Source organism: Anticarsia gemmatalis, chromosome 10 (genome assembly GCF_050436995.1).
Source record: "Anticarsia gemmatalis isolate Benzon Research Colony breed Stoneville strain chromosome 10, ilAntGemm2 primary, whole genome shotgun sequence".
Taxonomy (NCBI): domain Eukaryota; kingdom Metazoa; phylum Arthropoda; class Insecta; order Lepidoptera; family Erebidae; genus Anticarsia; species Anticarsia gemmatalis.
The window spans coordinates 8,296,979-8,316,155 of record NC_134754.1 but is presented as its reverse complement, the minus strand read 5'-3'; the positions used below and the strand labels follow the sequence as shown (position 1 = coordinate 8,316,155).

The following is a 19,177-nucleotide window of genomic DNA, read 5'->3' as shown; positions in this document are numbered from 1 at the left end:
CTAATTTTATAACAACCAGAATAGGGCCACAAGTAAATAGGTAACACCCCACTATTTCAGTAGAATGTGCGTGTTCGTTGCATTTATGCATTAAATCAAATCATTTCAAGGTAACTGTTGGGAACCAAGTCGGTGCAGCAGTGTACTGTGTTGTAAGCGTTTGTACCTTTCATGATTCATCCGCAGTTATGAAACTTTATAGTTAATGTTCATTATATTTTAAGTAAAGGTTTGGTAATTGTTTAACGCAATTAGTTTTGAACTGGAGGCCCTACTGACTTACATAAATTTGTTTTTATTTAACATCCTGTCTCGGTAAAGTGCTTATGTAACTTCGGATCAATCTAAGATACCTTAGATTACCTTACTACATACATACATAAAATCACGCCTTTTTCCCATAGGGGTAGGCACAAACCAAAGAATGTTCCTTACAAACTTCCCTTGCCTCATTCACATTCATAAATCTTGACATACACGATTGTACTATATACTTGATCTTTTTCAAGACATCGCAAATATAATCTGTGTAGTGTGTATGTCTTTATAGGGCGTATATTTACATTACATTTCGAATTGTATGAAAATCTAGTTTGATACTCTGTCCAACGGTATTGGCTATGCAACTTAAAATCCTGCGTGTTCTACAAGAGATAAGTACACAGAAGTCTTTAACTCAATTGAACATTAGAATAAATTAGAAAAGCTAATCGTTTAACAGAGGTCACGCAATAAACTAATACAATGAGCACGTAAACTTAAAAACACGCTACCGTGCGCGTATAATTATCGTTATCATTCAATAAGCTTAAGTTCTTATAAAATGAGTAACTTGTGTGTGAATATATAAGTACTTATTAGTAATTGCAGAAAATCTTGTCTTTTCAGCCTGTTCTAAAATCGTGTCATCATAGTACTACTACTACTCATACTCTCTGCTGACTCTGCATCATACATCTGTATCAATTCTCTCGATTCAGGAAAAAGAACTCAGAACTGCTATACTGTATGTTACCAAGTTTAAAGTAACCCTTGTGTGAACAGTAAAATACTTACACATTTTTGTTGATAAGTTGTCTTAATTGATGAAATATAATATTAAATAATCATCTACAGGCTTGTTACAGGCTACAGGGTTGCCCTGATATTGCCTCGTTACAATTAAATACCGATACAAAGCCACAGGAACTATAACCGCAAATCATAAAACTGTTTACCTTTTGGAGGAAGAAATATATTTTCTTTTCTTTCCGTAATAAACAGCTACCTATCTAAAATAAAAATTTATGGACCGTCAACAGTTCTTTTGGTCCAATAATTCCAATATAGTTCATTTTTATGGTTTCATGGCTCAAAGGGTACCTTTCCGAAGTTCCTTGTTTTAATAATAACGGAAAGAACGGAACAAAATGTAAATAAAACGTATTTTCTCTTTTGAAAAATGAACTATATTTATAAAAGCCTTTGCGAATGAAAAGGCTATTAAGGTCATTTTACTATAAATAAGAGTATTTTTCGACACAAATAATGGACGATGCCCTCATGACTCGAAAATTTCAGGCATATAGGTATTTGTAATTGTTGAGGAGATTTTAAAGGAATGTATATAAAAATTCATTTTTTGAATTGTCTCAACAGACTTTGGTCAGCTTAAACTTGTAGTTTAACCGCAGTATTTTATTAATACTGTCATAAAATCATATTTTTTCATTAATGATATCCCTAATCTCAAAACCGCATAATCTCCCGTTCAGTAGTTTTTACATATTATAACCTCTATAGTGAACAGATAAACCGAAAATTAGTAGGCAGTTTATTTAGGTATATGCTCAAACACTATTTACCTTAATTTATACATGTAATTTATTCATAAATGTAAGAAGATAAAGACTTTTTGAAAAAAAATTCAACTTGACTTTTTACGAATACAGTAATGTTTTGCATTTTGTTTTGTATCTATACTAATATTATAAAGCTGAAGAGTTTGTTTGTTTGTTTGAACGCGCTAATCTCAGGAACTACTGGTCCGAATTCAATTTCAATGTTAGATAGTCCATTTATCGAGGAAGGCTATAGGCTATATTTCTTCACGCTACGACCAATAGGAGCGGAGTAGCAACGAAAAATGATTCAAAAACGGGGAAAATTTTGACCCATTCTCTCTAATGTGACGCAAGCGAAGTTGCGTGGGTCAGCTAGTTAGTAATATATCGAAGTATTTATCAATGACCCTAATTATAGTGGTCGTGGCGAGGCATCAACCTCATGGACCTGTGTAGTGTGTAATTCATAATAACATTACAAGTAATTTGAGGTAATACATCATAATTACTTAATAGCTAAGTGACATAAATGAAAAGCCTAATGTTGTAATATTAACTAAAATATATTTTATTTTGCATCGTATATTTATAACTTTTTCAGCTATTGTGGTATTCTTTTTCTCATGAAAATTAAATTTATTTTTAAAATTAGACTTTTTCCGAAAATGATGAATATAATATATATTTTACTAGTAAAAAAATTGGAAAAAATCGAAGAAGGAGCATTCTGCCCTTGACCCAACATAAACACAAACAAACATAACATCACAAACTATAGTATCATCCGCGCTGTCGAAACCAAAATGTAGGGACCCTTTACTAAACAAAGGAAGCAAGAAGATTGGTAATGTATGATAAAAAGTATAATCTTGGTTTCAATTTCCTTATAACAGCATCAAAAACAGCAACAATCAATTCTGCTATCACTACGCCGTTCTAATGTCAATGACCTGCTAAAGGCCAACGAGCTAGGCCTATTAGGTAGGTAGTGATTATCATTCAGTCTGTTCAAAGGTAATTATAACCTACGGCACAAGCATAAGAAGTTTATGAGTTTGGTTAATCGTTATTATGTGGTTGAAAATGTGGTCGATTTGAAGGCAATATTGAAGCTATTGCAGTTGTAACTGAGAGGAGGACGACTGTGTACGTCTTTTTATACAAATTGTTAAAGGGAAAACACTGCAGAAGAATCAGGAACGGTACAAATACAGCTAGTGGTTATGTTTAAAAGGAAAAATTACGGTCCGCTGAAGTAAGACTTGAAATATCAACAGTATGCCTGCAATTAGAATAAGATAATTGTGGCATTTCAGTAAAAAAAATTACCCAATGTAGGGAAAATTGATAATTGAAAATCCAAATTTTAACATTACAATAAGTAAAGACTAGATGCAACACAGAACAACTTATTAGTTAAGGAATACAAAAAATCGTCGCTTCCACACGCATCATTAACTTGCAGAGCAGTAGCACATTAGTTGCTCTGAGACAGTGAAGAAATCTAAACATTCCTAAACAACCCTGAGTTGCGTCACGACGATAGCTCGATCGGTTCTAACTGACGGCGCAACATACATCGCATGCCAAGCATTCACCACGACAACTGACACTCGATTGCGTATAACTGCTTAGAGGAAACTGGTACTGGTAGCTAATACAACCTGTTAGTACCAAAGGAAGCGCTTATCTGTAGTTTTGTTACAAAAAAAAATGCTATATTGAAGTCCGAATTTTTGCTCATTAATTTTGTCTTTAATATTGTGCGATGTACTGCTGTGCAGTCAAGAAAATGACTGCGACAAATCGGAAAAAATCATCAGCATTTTCCGATATCCTTATGTGAGATAGCGTTGTAGAAAATGTATATTATACATATATAATGTTTGTTTGTGCTTTGATTATTTCTGTGCAGTTCTATAAAAAAAAATTATAAATTAAGCCATAATAATATAATACAATTGTAAATCTAACTAACAAATATCTTGTAATGTTTGCAAATTATGTATTTACAGACATCGTAAAAATAAAAGCGGTAATAACGGCATAACTTCATCCGTTTTAGGGTTTCAAATGACTTTCTTTGAGTCGAGGTTTAGCTAAATCGTTCTTTTGCACCCTACTGTAGTAATTTTGAACATTCTCTCAGAACCTTAGGCCGCTTTGCTCAAAAAGATTCACAATAAAGTACTTGTGCCTTGTAAATAACTTGTAGTTATGTTTAGCAAAAATAATACGTCATATTCCAAGTTAATCAGGCGTTATTATTAACTCATAATAAATTGCATACGCTACACGGAGACGCAAGATGCCTAAAAAGTTTAAGAAGCAATCATTTGTAGTTTAGTATTTTCTTCTATACTATATTAATTTGTAAACTTACGTTGGATACAATAATTTTGGCCGTTTCATTTATTTTCGATAGAAAAATGTTATTTCGCTTATAATAGAAGCAGGTGATACTAAAGAAGTTAAGACGTTAATTAATAACATACACAAGGAGATGTAAAAAAACCTTCAATGAAAGAATTTCTTTTAGAATACAACATACGTCAATGATATTTAGAATTTTGAAACGATTAAAAACACAGGGCAACCTTTTCTATTCAATGTAGAAATGTATAAGTAGTACCTACTTCACGAAATTAATAAGGTCATGCTATATGTCGAGTTTCTTTATTTATTATAACGATATATTATAATAAATAATGAGTTATTGTCTAAACTTTGTGCATTTTTTTTCTGTTTTGTATAAGTCACTGATACCTATCAGACAAAACAAAACAGGTTTGTTCTACGTCTATTTAGATATGCGTTATTTTTCTTTTGTAAAATATTATCATATTGTATGAATATCAATTAATTCATTTGCTTTGTTTATCACAAGCTTTAAAAAGTACATACATAAAATAAGTATTAGCAGACTAGATCTATAGTAAAAAAGTGGAGAGGTGGCAATTGTGTACCTAAAAACCAAAACTTTGGTATGTTGACGAAACTAAAATTTGCGCTCTTCTCACTGGTACTTATGCTCAAGAATGGTTCTTAAAATTTTTGTCTGAAAAGTTTAAAGAAACTGACAATAAAATTATCTATACTAATATTATAAAGCTGAAGAGTTTGTTTGTTTGTTTGTTTGTTTGTTTGTTTGAACGCGCTAATCTCGGGAACTACTGGTCCGATTTGAAAAATTATTTCAGTGTTAGATAGCCCATTTATCGAGGAAGGCTATAGGCTATATATCATCACGTTACGACCAATAGGAGCAGAGTAACAGTGAAAAATGTTACAAAAACGGGGAAAATTATGATTATCTTAAGTGACGCAAGCGAAGTTGCGCGGGTCAGCTAGTCTTTAATAAGCTGGTTGTTGGACATAATGTTTTAAAATAAGATAATAAGATATATTTTAAATTAGTATTTGAAAAAGCTGCATAATTTGGTACAGTTGGATTTTGAATTCTTGTTCCACGTTTCTTGATTTCAAGGTAGTCTTTTCATAGGTACACTTGGGAGCAAATAAAATCTTCTCGTGTTCCTTATCACAGGTTGTCTGTCATTCAATTTATCGAAGTACATCCTTATATGAAATTATAGGTTTTACATCATATCGGAACAAGTTTACAAGTGCGAAAGCTTCCGTTAATGAAAATATTCATTATGACTTTTTCAGCAGTCTTCACATGTCTCATGTATCTACTATATTATATTAGTTACTAGCTGACCCGCGCAACTTCGCTTGCGTCACTTAAGGTAATCATAATTTTCCCCGTTTTTGTAACATTTTTCACTGTTACTCTGCTCCTATTGGTCGTAGCGTGATGATATATAGCTAGCAACACTGACTAACACTGAATTTTTCAAATCGGACCAGTAGTTCCAGAGATTAGCGCGTTCAAACAAACAAACAAACAAACTCTTCAGCTTTATTAGTATAGATTTGAGTTCGGGTTTAAAAAATTATCACGTTAAATTAAAGAAAGAATCTGACACTATTTTCAATTCAAGCTGCATCATTTTTATGCCCATTATTGCATCTTATGACACTTTAAAATATTAAGAATTTCTGATATTATTACTTTGAACTTTGGTAATTAGGCTACCTAATACTTCGTATTTGTATCCATATAGTTGATGCGAGTGGTCAATAAAAATGTTTTTCAAAAAATCTGTAGTGATGTTTATGGGGACATTTTTCGTTTTTTGTGACTCCGGATTTGGTAAGTTTCCAACTTTGTTTTTTACAATATTTTTTTCATAGTTCCCACGCGAATAAATTTAAAGTACACACTTTGTTTATGTATAAAATTTTATGGAAAAGATGAGGAAAATCCTTGCAAAGGTTTTTGTCCACAAAGTACCAATAAAGATTTTTTATTGTTTTCTCCCCTATTTTATTTATATAGGTTGCGATGACCGATAACCTCTTAGCCATTTATTGGCTTTTTCCTTTTTATCAATCGTGGTTTCGTGTAAAGGCAAAATATTTTTTTCAGTTGACAATCTACCAAAATGTAAATTGGAGGATGGGGTTTGTTTTAAATATTTTTACGAAGGTTTACTTCGGGATATTGGGAAAGATGGAATTCCTGAATTGAAGATACCTCCAGTAGATCCCATTCGAATAAAGAATGTTTCAATAAGCCTTATGGACACGGTCAATATTACTGTCCTCGATGGAATTGTTAAAGGCGTCAAGGATTGTATTTACGATAACATCAGGTATGTGTTATAATAATAATCGTCATAAGCCTATATTTACTGCAGACTAGCTTTTACCCGCGACTTCGTCCGCCACCTAAATTTTCCCATGGAAATGCGTCATTTTCCCGGGGCAAAAAGTAGCCTATGTCCTTTCTCGGGTATCAAAATATCTCCCTATCAAATTTCATGGAAATTGGTTCAGTTGTTTAGGCGTGATTGAGTAACAGACAGACAGACAGAGTTACTTTCGCATTTGTAATATTAGTATGATTTAGTATGGATGGATGAAGACGGTAGAATAAGTGCAAGTGCACTAATTTTACGTGACGATACTTTAATGACCTTTTGTATCACGAACAACAGTTCGTTTGTGACTCAAAAGGTCTGCTATACTTACTAGTACATGATATTACTACTTGCTTAGTAAATGATTATTATATGAATAATTATATTATATACCCCAACCTATCGTTTGAGAGGAGACCCTTGTCCTGCAGTAGGACAGTAATAGGTTAAAAAAAACAATTATGTATATGTTTTTCAGGATTAATATCACACAAGGTCGGGGTTATGAAGAAGTAACCTGTGATCTTTCAATAAAGGGTCGTTACAGAATTGAAACGAAAAACGCACTCATAAAGAACATTTTGGGCGGAAAAGCAATTCATGGCGAAGGAAATGGAAAACTTAAAATTGGTGGGTTTCAGATAAAACTTCGTTTATATTATTATTTGATGCTTTATAGAGTAATTATTTTAAAAAAATCTGATTCTTATAAGCAAATATCAATTATAATTATGGATATTGATCTATTTATTATACTAGATTTTTACTGAAATTCTTTAGTTCTTTCAAATTACTTCCAAAACTTTGCTAATGCATTTTTACCACATAAAGGAACAGATTAGTGTAATGCGTCATAGCTATTTATTGGCATTTGGCATTTACTTAGGTGCATACATTTAACGTATCTTAATAGTTTGTTTGTTTAAATCATAAGTTTTTGATAATGGTTGACTCACGGTAACTTATTGGGTATGGTTATTTTGTTAAAAGTTATTAAGTTTTTTAAATCATAATATTTTTTTTTTCCAGAAAAACTGAATTTGAAGATAGATTTTCCTTTCTACGCACAAAAACGTAGCGACGGAGAAATATACTGGGCCATCCTTTACGACTACGTTAAATACACGTACAAAATAAAGGGAGTTACCTCTTTCTCTGCTGACAACCTCTACATAGACAACCAGGAAATAAGTAAGTACAACAGTAGCTCTTAGCATGGGTCAAATTGTGGCCCATGACCTCAAATTATGGCCACTTCATTTTACGTTAGTAAATCTATACTAATAATATAAAGCTAAGGAGTTTGTTTGTTTGTTTGAACGCGCTAATCTCAGGAACTACTGATCATTTTGAAAAAATCTTTCAGTATTAGATAACCCATTTATTAAGGAATGCTATAGGCTATATATCATCACGCTACAACTAATAGGAGCAGAGTACCAGTAAAAAATGTTACAAAAACTGGGAAAATTTTGACCCATTCTCCCTTATGTGTCAGTTAGTTTACAAATAAAAGTTGCAATGATTTAAATCCACATCAATGTTGGACATAGATCTCACCCTTAATGAGTAGGAAGAAGGCAACTAATTAAAGAAGCCTCGTATTTTTGTATTCACAACAATTATAGTCTGAGTGAGAAGGTTACTCAAAAATGTCATCATCAAACACTAATGTCGTGAAAAATTTTGACAAAACAAATAAGGATATCTGATTCTAGACAACTAATAATATGTGCTCAAACTACCTATCATAAACGAGAATCAACAATTTGCTAGCAGCTTTTGTCGACAGTAATGAAAACTGAAAAGAAAGAAAATTTGACCTTCTGATTATAAGCGCGGCACAGTATTTATGTCTCTAAGTTCTTTTTTTTCAGGTAAAGGCTTTATCAATACATTGAATAACAATTCAGGATTCATCATGTCGGAGTTCGGTCAGCCTTTCATCGATAAAGCCATGAAAGAATTCTACTTCAAGTACGCCGGCTACTTCTTTGATGTTGTGCCTGCACGATATTATATTATCGACGATTTGACACCTTATGCTAGAACTTAAATATACGGTTGAAGCATTAAAGAAATTTTGAAAACACTTTTGTGTATTTTTAGCATCTGTGAGATCCGCGCCTGATAGTTTTATACCGCAATCAATTTAGCGTCACATTAACGTTGCTTTTTAATTTAGCTTAGTCTTAATATTGGCTTAATACTGCGATAGAGTGAAAAAAAAAACATTTTGATGAAACCAAAAAATGCAAAAGTCCCCAATCCGCACTTAGCCAGCTTAGTGGACTCAAGGCCTAACCTCTTCCTCGTTTGGGAGGAGACCCTTGCCGATGGGACCGGGAATGGGACAGTAATGGGTACGTAAAAGAAGCCTCTTTTTACAAATTACATTTTAGTTTTACTCTATAAATAAGTTAGAGGTATCATAGAATATAATAGCCGGCTAATCAATTAAAACTAAACTTCTCTCAAAGTCGTTGAACGTCGTGACTTGGAGTTTTAAATAACACTTAATAATTAAAATGAGCAACTGTTTTAACTTCTAAAAATATCAGCAGCATTAACATTGAAACTTAATTACGCAACTTTAACATGTTCTTGTGCTTTTTTATAGGTAACGTTATTTCGAGCCTCTGTGTTTTTTTTTTACTTGAGCACAAAAAATCTAATCCATCATTATTTTTATTCTTGGACACAGATCTGAGGCTCAAGATGCGCTGCTATTTTTTGCTCATGTAATAGGCTCTTACTCAGTGGGTTCTGATTTCTGTGGTTGCTATATGATTTTGTTGTTATACTAGCTGCCTGTCCTAATTTCTTTAATTTTTAATGATATGTCTTTATGTTTAATCTTTTTTAGTCTAGATATCTAAATAATCACAAACGGAATCTTTCTTCTTAATCAGAAAAGCTCTTTAAGATGTCTTGCGAGAATTCCACGATTCTTCACTTAGACGATAGTAGGCGATCCTTGCGAACCAAAACTGGAACCAACGAAATTTGTTTTAGATAGTCTTTTGAATTGCTCTTTCAGTTAACCCACTACTGCTACTATCATAGAGATAGGTAGAGAGCAAAGGACGCCACTTGGAACGATCCTTACAAACTTCCCTTGCCTCATTCACATCCATACATCTGAAAAATATAATTAGTGATACATAAAAAAGTCCATGCAATTAACAAAAATCTAGTAAGTTATTTTTTGGTACAATTATAATCTAGAGATACGTTTAATAAAAAACACATAGTAAACACGTGAGCACGGCACGTTTAATTCTTTTTATATTTTAATATCATAATAATCATCATGAATGAAGAATTGCATTACTTTATGATGGGAAATGATACGCTTATAGCCGCAAGTGCAAAGCGGAGAGTTTCATATTTCTTACAGGTCTACTTTTAACGGTCCAAAAGATACCTTGCGTTACAAACGTATTAGTATAGACGACGAATCTTTAATACAACAACTTTCACATAACTCATTAAAATAATAATAATTAATTTAACATTTCGATAATTTCATTTAATTTTATTTGTCGTTGCCACTTTTGGCCCACAGTCGAGCCTTAATACAAGTTTTTCGATTTATACGATTCTCAGTAAATTTAAAAATTATCTTTTAATAAGTATATTTCTATTTTTTTAACATTAAAAGTAGGTAACTTTCAGTAAATTAAGATATCTTCAATATTAAAAATTAATTTTCTTCGTGGCTCTTATTTCTCTCTTAACATATAATATTACTATTACAACCTTACCTGTCGAACATTAAAACGATTATACAACTATTATAGCATAAACAGGTATTTTTTTATCATCATAATTCGTCCTCGCATGTTACAGAATATCAAACCGAACACTAAAATATCTTAAAACGTTTATTTCAATGATACGAATTTTCAAGGTTAGCAAGCCTATGTGCTTGCTTGCAAAAAAATGTATAACAGTTTAATATTTGAGTGTAAACATTAAACAGATTGTGATCGTACGAAGAAGAGAAACAAGAAGTCTCAAGCCAATCTTAAACAAACAGCCCTGCACATGGGGAAATGGAACAAATGAATATTACAGCCTTTAAGCAACTTACGAAAAACCCTTTTATAGTGTAGTTGGCAATTTACCATAGACAATAGTAATAACATGACACATTAAATAAAAAGCAATCGGTTTTATAAATAGCGTGCATCAGGAGTGATTTGAATCTGAATGCATATAGATCATACTGGCAGTCAGTGGTGTGGTATATAGTCGCTGAACATGAAATCCTGATAATTTTTCACTGTCGATCGCAATTAATGTAAAGACCAAAAATCTTACTTGTTTCCCAAGCTACGTATTTGTATCTTATATTTTTGTCAAGTTTTATACATTCAGGGAAAAGTGGAGTTAGAGTTAGTAAAGTTTGGTGTGTCCATTAAATCTATTTTTGATTCAAATTCCGGAATTGAAACCAAAGAAAAATACATAAAGAATTTCGCACTTTAAAAAAGTAATGTCAATGCATTTTTGAATGCGGTGCTAATATTTATGTCCTTCACTGTACATTTTGAACAAGAATATAATACGGTGTTTGTAAATAACCGTTGCAGTGCTTGATTGTACCTCATCTCAGTATCACTCATTACAAAGGAGGCTGATACAAAATGCTTTTGAAAACTTCTGTAGTCATTTTAACAGTGGCCCTTTTTAGTATAAGTGAATCTGGATTTGGTAAGTCTTATTTAATTTTTTTCACGCTTCCTGTTTAAGTAATTATAACACAAACGTCAAGTAATTATAATATAAACAGGATTCAAAGTCTTAATGACGGAAATATATTTTTTTGAAGTAGTTCTTATGTTGAAAAAAGTTTTAGCTTATATTTGTATAACATTTTAAGATTTAAATAAAACTATTTTTAAGTTTCTGGATATTAAAGAAATTGTATTAACGAATTTGAATTATAAACATTTACTAATGGACTACCAAAATTTTAAAACAGAACTATTATTAAAATGTACCAAACATCTTACTTTTCAGTGGACAACCTACCAAAATGCAACCTCAAAGATGATGTATGCTTAAGAGATTTATATGAAGGTGTTATTCGAGATATCGGCAAGACTGGTATTCCAGACTTACGCATTCCTCCAGTGGACCCCATCAGATTGAAGAATGTGACCGTCAGCGTTCTGAACATCGTCAACATTACCCTTATAGAGGGAGTCGCTAAGGGCATTAAGGATTGCGTCTTCGAAAAATTCAGGTGCGTATTTTGACTGTTGCGTGCGCGATTCTCTACAGTAGTTGTTATAGTTTAAGATTTAAAATTTGATAAAAAAAATAGTTCTTGTTAAATACGCTAGGGCCGCTGAACGGTGCTTATACAATATTTGTTGATAGTCAAAAATCACCCTAGAGTATACAATAATATAAACATAGAACACATTGTATTACAAATGTTTTTTAAGAAGTGACCTACGTATCTTAGATTTTTATGCTGCATATAATAATTTTAGATAACAAAACAAACAATAATACATTGTAATAATACAATTAAATTATACACTTTTTTCAAGTTGTGTTATACAGTGTCCTTGTGCGTCCTTTCGTTTGTAGAGGTCCACCTTGTGTCAACATTTTCAAGTTACACATAGTGGTTTGAACCTTCGTAAATACATGTTTCAGCAACATTTAAGTAGGTTTCGACTTATAAAATTGCAATTTGATGTATAACTACTTTATTTGAGTACTGTCAGTACGTGATAAAATATTAGTTAGGACAACTATATTTTTTCTTATTCCGTCAAGTAAAAAGCTATTAGGTTTAATCAACGATAATCTTGACTTTTCGCAGACATATTGTAGCATTAACTTAAGCATGACAATCTTAATATTATTATCATCATGGGCAGTTGTTTGCAACCCACTGCACAGCATGGTTTATTAAAGGATATTTTGTCTCCTGTAATACATTTTGTTCGAGACTGTACACATATTCTACAACCCGCTTGTTCTTAATGTAACTCAAGTTGTCTTATACATGCCATAGTCAAAAGCCGGCATTATCCATCTTCCTGCACATGCATTAAAAGTACACGGTTACTAAAACAAGTGAGGCATAACACGATGACCTTTTTTCAGCTTGTGAACAAAGTTATTATGGAAATCGTGTTAGACTAAGACGTTGATATCAACCAAATGGTGTGTACCTAATCGCCGTTTTGAGTAGTGACCATGAAGACAATCTGATATGAATGTGTCTGAACCAAGTTCTTGCTAAATTGTACTTGAACATTATGATAATTTCTGTTATAATTAATATTACATCCTGACTTTACGAGCGTAACGAGCCGTACGAAGCGTTAAAGTGATTGAAACATGAATACGACCTTATAGTATGAGCAAGTGCAAAAACACAAATTAACCAAAAAAATATACAATTTTCAAATAGAGTAGACGTACGCACAGAGATATTATATACTAAATTCAAGTAATTTATACATAAACTGATTCATTCAACCGCAATGAAGTGGTGTTGATACAAGTACAAAGTATGGTAGGCAGTAATTTGAAAAGGTTGAACAATAAAAATGATAACCAACTGGCCTTGTAAAAGGCTTGTAACTTATTTATAATTACTTGATCTTTGAACTTAACTTGCGTAGCTTACTATGTATCTATCCTTACTAAACACAGTAACTACCTATAAAAAACTGGTACGATCGCATTTTTTATTCGTTTATATTAACTCATTCGAAAGCTCACCCTACAGATTTCAACTACATCCTCACTTTTGACAGTGTCTCACACACATATTTACGCTAAAGATACGCTTTTCTATCTAAAATAAAAGATGAACAACCCGATTCTGATTTATTTGGTTGTATTTTATGCTCCTCTGCCTACACCTTTGCGTATAACAGATGTTAATGAACAAAATAGATAAAATATCTTATTTCTTTTCCAGTTTTAATCTTACGGAAGAGCGTGGTCATCAAGAAAACACATGTGATATTACAATCAAGGGTCGCTATAAACTGGAGTCTGCCAGCCCTCTGGTACAAACTCTTCTTGGTGGAACTACAGTCCGTGGTGAAGGAAATGGAAAAGTGAAAATTGGTAAATATGAAAACCCTATTTGAAAGTCGTGAACAAAGTTCAGTGATTGCGCTATTAATCTATAAGTGTGATTGGACCTAAAGTCGAAGATTTTACCTAAATAAGAATTAACTATAGTTTAAGCCGCAAGCCTTTTGTAAAAATCTAGTAAATCGTCACACACAGCTTTAATACTTAATACCTAATATTAGTTAAACAACAACCGCGCGTATCTTTCTGTGAGGCTAAGCTACGTTTGCCGAGGTTGTTCTATGGATGGGTGACCATCTTATACATACGTATCGAGTTCCTCCATGTTTCGGAAGGCACGTTAAATTGTGGGTAATTTTTCAGTCGCTGTATGTTAAATACTGATTTTCAGCTGCATCCGGTGATACCGGAAGCCGACTCCAACATAGATTGGAAAAAAGGCTAGCCTGATATACCTAATATTAGTTTAAACTAGCAAACTAGCAAGGAACTGCTATTCGTAATCACTAATTTATATATAAACATGAATTAAGGAAGTAATCTTGAACTCGCAATTTGCAACTTTAACCGCACAATAAATATACATGTGTGAATTAAAGCCGTAATATGTAAACATCCAAAAAATATCATTTGCATACAGCCTTCAAATACAATGCAATTGATAGATACTTATACGTTTTAAAGTACGCAATAATATAAAATTGATGATTGACCTCAATACTGCCTCAGATTAATAAGACCCTCATCGCCTACCGAGGTCTATGATTTCAAATTGCGTTCCAAGATATAAATAAAATGTATATAGCATATTATAGACGAAAACATACAGTCGAATTGAGAACCTCCTCCTTTTTTGAAGTCAGTTAAAAACCAATTGCAAGTAGCTTTTTTTTTCAACCCATTACTGTCCCACTGTTAGGCAAGGGTCTTCTCCCAAACGAGGGAGGACTTAGGCCTTGAGTCCACCACGCTGGCCAATTGCGTGTTGGGGACTTTGCATGCCCTCGATAAATATTGTATTAAACAAATTTTAGACATGCAAGGTTTCTTCACGAAGGTTTTCTTCATCGCTAGAGCAAGAGATAATTATTTATAATACACACATAACTTCGAAAAGTACACACTTGTTAATCAATAGTATCTAACATTACAGATGACATAATGTCGATAGTGAGGGTAGAGCTAGCGAAGTCTTTGTCACATAAAAATCAATAAAAAAATTGGTCTTTGCCTACTCGACTCGAAAACAGTCATAATTCTGTTATGTGTATGTAATCGTTATATCAATATTCGTTTATTTTTTTAGAAAAATTGCACCTGACTTTTGACTTCCCCATCTTCGCACAAAAACGCAGTGATGGAGAGATCTACATGACATGTCTTTACGACTTGATTAAGTACCAGTACAAGATTGGAGGAGTTACGAGCTTCTTCGCTGACAATATTATGCTGGGTGATCAGGAAATAAGTGAGTAGAAATATCTATTAACTTAAGTTTTACTTCTGTAGTCGCCAAATCGTTTTAGTATTTGAACATATCTACAGGCTCCATTGAGATGTTAAAATATCTGTTTAAAAGTCGCAGCAGATGATCGTTTATCTGCGGCGACTATTTGCTATCTACGCTGGCGTCAATGACTTGGTATTCAAATTTTATCCAGTGCCTAAGAATCAATGATAAAATCCTTACAGCCTTGTATGTATGCCTATATTGTTTGTATGTATGAGAGACAGACATGGCCTGTGACTTGCAAGGGTAAAATAAGTTAAAGTTCTACTTTTTTGTTATATAATAATGTTTCTTTTTACAGGTAATGCTCTGATCCCGATGTTGAATGAGAACTCCCGCTTTGTGATGTCAGCTTTCGGCCAACCTTTCATTGACAAAGCCATGAAGGAATTCTACTTCAAGTTCGCTGGCAACTTCTTCGATGCCGTACCTGCAAAATTCTATATCCTTGACGATTTGACGCCATTTGCCAGACCTTGAGATTAATATTAATTACTGAACTGTATCAATAAATATTTTTAACTGTTTTTATTCATATTATGCACTAGTTATTCTTTTTTTTTCTTCTCGAGCCAAGCGACATTTCGTATGCAGTATTTTCGCACTTAGGTATTAGAAATGATCCAAATAACTTTAAAACGCAAATATTTTTTTCTCATCAATATACGAGTACGTTACATCAGTATGTATAGAAATTGTTTCTGGAAAAACTAGAAATTTATAGATGTAGGTACCTACCAAATTGTAATTTCTTTAAAAAAACGAGAAAAAAAGTATTTAATTTCTCGTAAAACTAGAAATATTAGTTGTGTTTATAATAAACAACTTTAAACCAGCGCTATAACATAATTGACCTTGTACGGCAAGTTCAGTCACTGTCATAATACAATTATAACGATAGACTTTGATTCTTATCAAACCAGTTGATGTGCACTGTCGCGTGTATGTACAAGGTTCTACTGATGATGATTAAGCACTAGAGTATAATTAAACAATTAATACAAATATATTTAAAAAAAAGAACAGACGTATCTGGCCAGGAGTACCTAAAGGCAATAGAAACACTTTTCGTAAACGATATGGCGTAAAGGTGGATGGAAAAAACCTCTATGGATCGTCAATAAAATTTTTTTGTACACATTCGAGTTTAGTAATTTTATGGTTTATGGAATTAATAAATTTTGCAGAAGATTCTATTTAAACGGTTTTGCTAATAAAGGATAGTTAGGAATTTCCAGTCAATTATAATTAAAGGTAACCTCCCTGATCGTTTATATTAATAACATTAACAATAACTATACGAAATAAAATACCTACGAACTCTAATAAATTGAAAAACGAATCTACACATTGTTGTGTAAGGGTAAAAAAACGGGTTTAGAATTTAAGATTGTACCTAATTACAGTTTTATTACAACGAAAAGGGTGCAAAAACTTACATGAGGCAAGTTCAATGATACAATGCTTCACACATTTATGTACTTAAATATGATAAGGTAACATTGACGTTTTAAAAACTAATTTAATTATTTTAGGTCAAATAGTGACTGTTGATTGTAAAAATCCTAGTTCTTTATTGAATTTACTGCTGATTTGGAAAACTAAAGTCGTTGAGAAAAGGTAACAAAAAGCTCCTGACCGCTCTTTTAATTGCTAAATAGACATGTCTTCTATTAAATTCGTTTCGGTTAACAGCGTTTATTTAGAAAATGCACAGGAACACTCAAATATGTCTTTTGGAGTTCAATAAAAAAGGTATTTGAGTAATGATTTTTATTATATTGTTCTTATAAAATACTCTTAGACTACTTCAAACATTTTATAGGTACATTTAAGACGCATAAGCAGAGAGGTCATCAATAACAAGCGCGTTCATCGGAACCGAAGCGAAGAATTTGTTGACGTAATGCATAAACACTCCAATACCTTGGTTCAAAACTGTTTTACCCATAAGTCTGCTGATGAACTCCCAGTTTTCATTGAAAATCTTGAATGCTACTTCACCTGTTGAGAAAAAATATTATTAAAAAAGATTTTCTAGAGAATAGAGAAGACAATAGAGAAGACAACTTTGCGACTTTTGGTTCTAGGGCAATTAGAGGTTACTGAGATACAGCTTATTCTATGGTGAACGAAATAAATCTATATCAATATTGTCAAAGTCACTCTGAGTTTGGTAATCAGCTCACACCTTAGACAGAGTGACAGACAGTATAAATCATATGGACCTTATCTTTTGAACAGTTTGAAACTTTTACTCAATATCGGACATAAGAAGAAAGCAAGAGAGACTACTTACTGACGTCCACGCTTCCAACTGACAAGCTGTTTCCTGTCGCCGACATTTTACCCAAAATTTTAAATTCATAACTAGATTGATCTGGAAGGACTACCGCATGATATTCGCAGTCTTCAAGCTTCTTGTACTCAAATTTATTTTCCATGTTCAATTGTAGTTTTTCTGTGGATAAAAAGTATGGTAATTAATTTGCGCAGATTTTAAACTTATTTTTAAATTGAAAACCTTATATGTAATATACTTCTGGATAATATACTTCTTATTCTATCGGATAAAGAAGAATACAAGTCTCAAGATATTATGCTTCCATTCTAGTATTTTCAAGAATCCAATTTCTTAATAACATTCAAACAAAATTACCAATTTTAAGGCTTCCCTGTCCTTCTCCAGTGATTTTGATACCTCCTAACAAAGCATCAAGAGTGGGAGTCGTCTCAAGCTTGTAGTCACCTTCGATAACAATCTCATCACATAGTAGTTCTATAGATGTTGTTAGTGTCTCCATGTCCGTGCTGTAACATACACACAGAATGAGGGCAATGTGGCCTATTGATAACAGTCGAATAACCTACCCGACGGATAAAGTTACCGCAAATTTTTGTTTTTTTTACCAATATTCCACTTAATAACAGAATTCGTTAAACCGGCCAAAAATATGATTTCATCTACAATGCTCCATATTTCTAAGAGCTATGATATGTTAGTCGTTTAAGTTGCCTAGTAGCTGAATTTCTACTAGAGGCTAAAGCAGTGACGTCACGTTTGAGGTAATAAGGCAGTTTGTAAACAGAAAAACATCTTCGGTGAAAACGCAGCCGTACACTGGCCTATCTTAAGCTTGCTACCATAAGAAAATGCTCTTGAGTAATATAATCTTATTATTCTGGATTAATTCTATGAGGCCTGCTTCCAATTAAGGTAGTATGATACTTCAAATTATACTTACTGGAATTTTTCGCTTTTGCAAGTTTTATAACCTTTGACGGTTCCTTTAGGCATTTTGATTTTCAGCATTTCCATAGCAGTGATTTCCATATCTTTGACATCAAAGGGGTCAACTCGAGGGATTCCTTGATCAGGAATACCTGAGTCTGTTATTTCTTGCAGAATGTTCCTATAATTATCTCTGAGACATTCATCATCAGTGACTTTACATTTATGAATATGTTCAACTGTAACAAAACAATTTTTTTATTAACTGAGTACACTACAAATTAATTGATTGATTTTTAGTTGAAGACACGGCAGGAAGACAGGCTACCTCGTGTCTTCAACTGAAAAACCATCAATATAAAGTATATAAGGATAAATTATGTTATTTTATGAATTGTCCTATTTCGCTTGGTATGTGTTTTTTTTAGATAATCCAATATATGTTTCTTAAGAATAGAATATTAAGAATAATTTAGAATTGTTTCTTTCAAATGCACCCCGGGTTTTCATCTATCTTAACACTAAGCATCGTATAATCGGTTCAGCGGCTTAAAAGCGTATGATATAGATAAGTTTGGGTTGGTACTTACGTATCGAAGCTGATTCGCAATAAGCGAATATGGCACTTATAAAAAATATCACCTTTGTTTTAAACATTTTGCTCCGTTTTCTACGTTTCTTACAGATCTAATGACAGCAGCACTGGGAAGTTACTTTAATTTATATCCATTGCAAATCTCATTAAACTTGTACTTTATAATCC

At 32.7% G+C, this 19,177-nt stretch overlaps 3 protein-coding genes across 3 annotated transcripts; 2 read left to right on the top strand and 1 right to left on the bottom strand.

Moving 5' to 3' along the window:
• Positions 1 to 5,860: 5,860 nt before the first annotated feature.
• LOC142976217 (uncharacterized) lies at positions 5,861 to 8,655 on the top strand. Its single transcript, XM_076119497.1, has 5 exons — positions 5,861 to 6,042; positions 6,319 to 6,544; positions 7,071 to 7,222; positions 7,622 to 7,783; positions 8,470 to 8,655. The coding sequence occupies exons 1-5, from the start codon at positions 5,976 to 5,978 to the stop codon at positions 8,646 to 8,648; spliced, it is 786 nt and encodes a 261-aa protein (XP_075975612.1). The 5' UTR covers positions 5,861 to 5,975; the 3' UTR covers positions 8,649 to 8,655.
• A 2,537-nt stretch (positions 8,656 to 11,192) lies between these two features.
• On the top strand, positions 11,193 to 15,722 carry LOC142975960 (uncharacterized). The gene is made up of 5 exons (XM_076119123.1): positions 11,193 to 11,311; positions 11,621 to 11,846; positions 13,551 to 13,702; positions 14,979 to 15,140; positions 15,484 to 15,722. The coding sequence occupies exons 1-5, from the start codon at positions 11,245 to 11,247 to the stop codon at positions 15,660 to 15,662; spliced, it is 786 nt and encodes a 261-aa protein (XP_075975238.1). The 5' UTR covers positions 11,193 to 11,244; the 3' UTR covers positions 15,663 to 15,722.
• A 1,239-nt stretch (positions 15,723 to 16,961) lies between these two features.
• LOC142975998 (uncharacterized) lies at positions 16,962 to 19,121 on the bottom strand. The gene is made up of 5 exons (XM_076119175.1): positions 19,005 to 19,121; positions 18,428 to 18,653; positions 17,842 to 17,993; positions 17,482 to 17,643; positions 16,962 to 17,186 (listed from the first exon to the last, which is right to left on the bottom strand). The coding sequence occupies exons 1-5, from the start codon at positions 19,069 to 19,071 to the stop codon at positions 17,014 to 17,016; spliced, it is 780 nt and encodes a 259-aa protein (XP_075975290.1). The 5' UTR covers positions 19,072 to 19,121; the 3' UTR covers positions 16,962 to 17,013.
• Between the last annotated feature and the right edge of the window lie 56 nt (positions 19,122 to 19,177).

What these genes read in the sequence shown, in the direction of transcription:
- LOC142976217 (XM_076119497.1), top strand. Translation starts at nt 5,976, where the DNA reads ATGTTTTTCAAAAAATCTGTAGTGATGTTTATGGGGACATTTTTCGTT. An exon ending in TGTATTTACGATAACATCAG is followed by an intron (nt 6,545 to 7,070) that starts GTATGTGTTATA and finishes TATGTTTTTCAG; the next exon opens with GATTAATATCACACAAGGTC. An exon ending in CATAGACAACCAGGAAATAA is followed by an intron (nt 7,784 to 8,469) that starts GTAAGTACAACA and finishes CTTTTTTTTCAG; the next exon opens with GTAAAGGCTTTATCAATACA.
- LOC142975960 (XM_076119123.1), top strand. Translation starts at nt 11,245, where the DNA reads ATGCTTTTGAAAACTTCTGTAGTCATTTTAACAGTGGCCCTTTTTAGT. An exon ending in TGCGTCTTCGAAAAATTCAG is followed by an intron (nt 11,847 to 13,550) that starts GTGCGTATTTTG and finishes TTTCTTTTCCAG; the next exon opens with TTTTAATCTTACGGAAGAGC. An exon ending in GCTGGGTGATCAGGAAATAA is followed by an intron (nt 15,141 to 15,483) that starts GTGAGTAGAAAT and finishes TTCTTTTTACAG; the next exon opens with GTAATGCTCTGATCCCGATG.
- LOC142975998 (XM_076119175.1), bottom strand. Translation starts at nt 19,071, where the DNA reads ATGTTTAAAACAAAGGTGATATTTTTTATAAGTGCCATATTCGCTTAT. An exon ending in TTGCGAATCAGCTTCGATAC is followed by an intron (nt 18,654 to 19,004) that starts GTAAGTACCAAC and finishes GTTTTGTTACAG; the next exon opens with TTGAACATATTCATAAATGT. An exon ending in AGTTGGAAGCGTGGACGTCA is followed by an intron (nt 17,187 to 17,481) that starts GTAAGTAGTCTC and finishes TTTTCTCAACAG; the next exon opens with GTGAAGTAGCATTCAAGATT.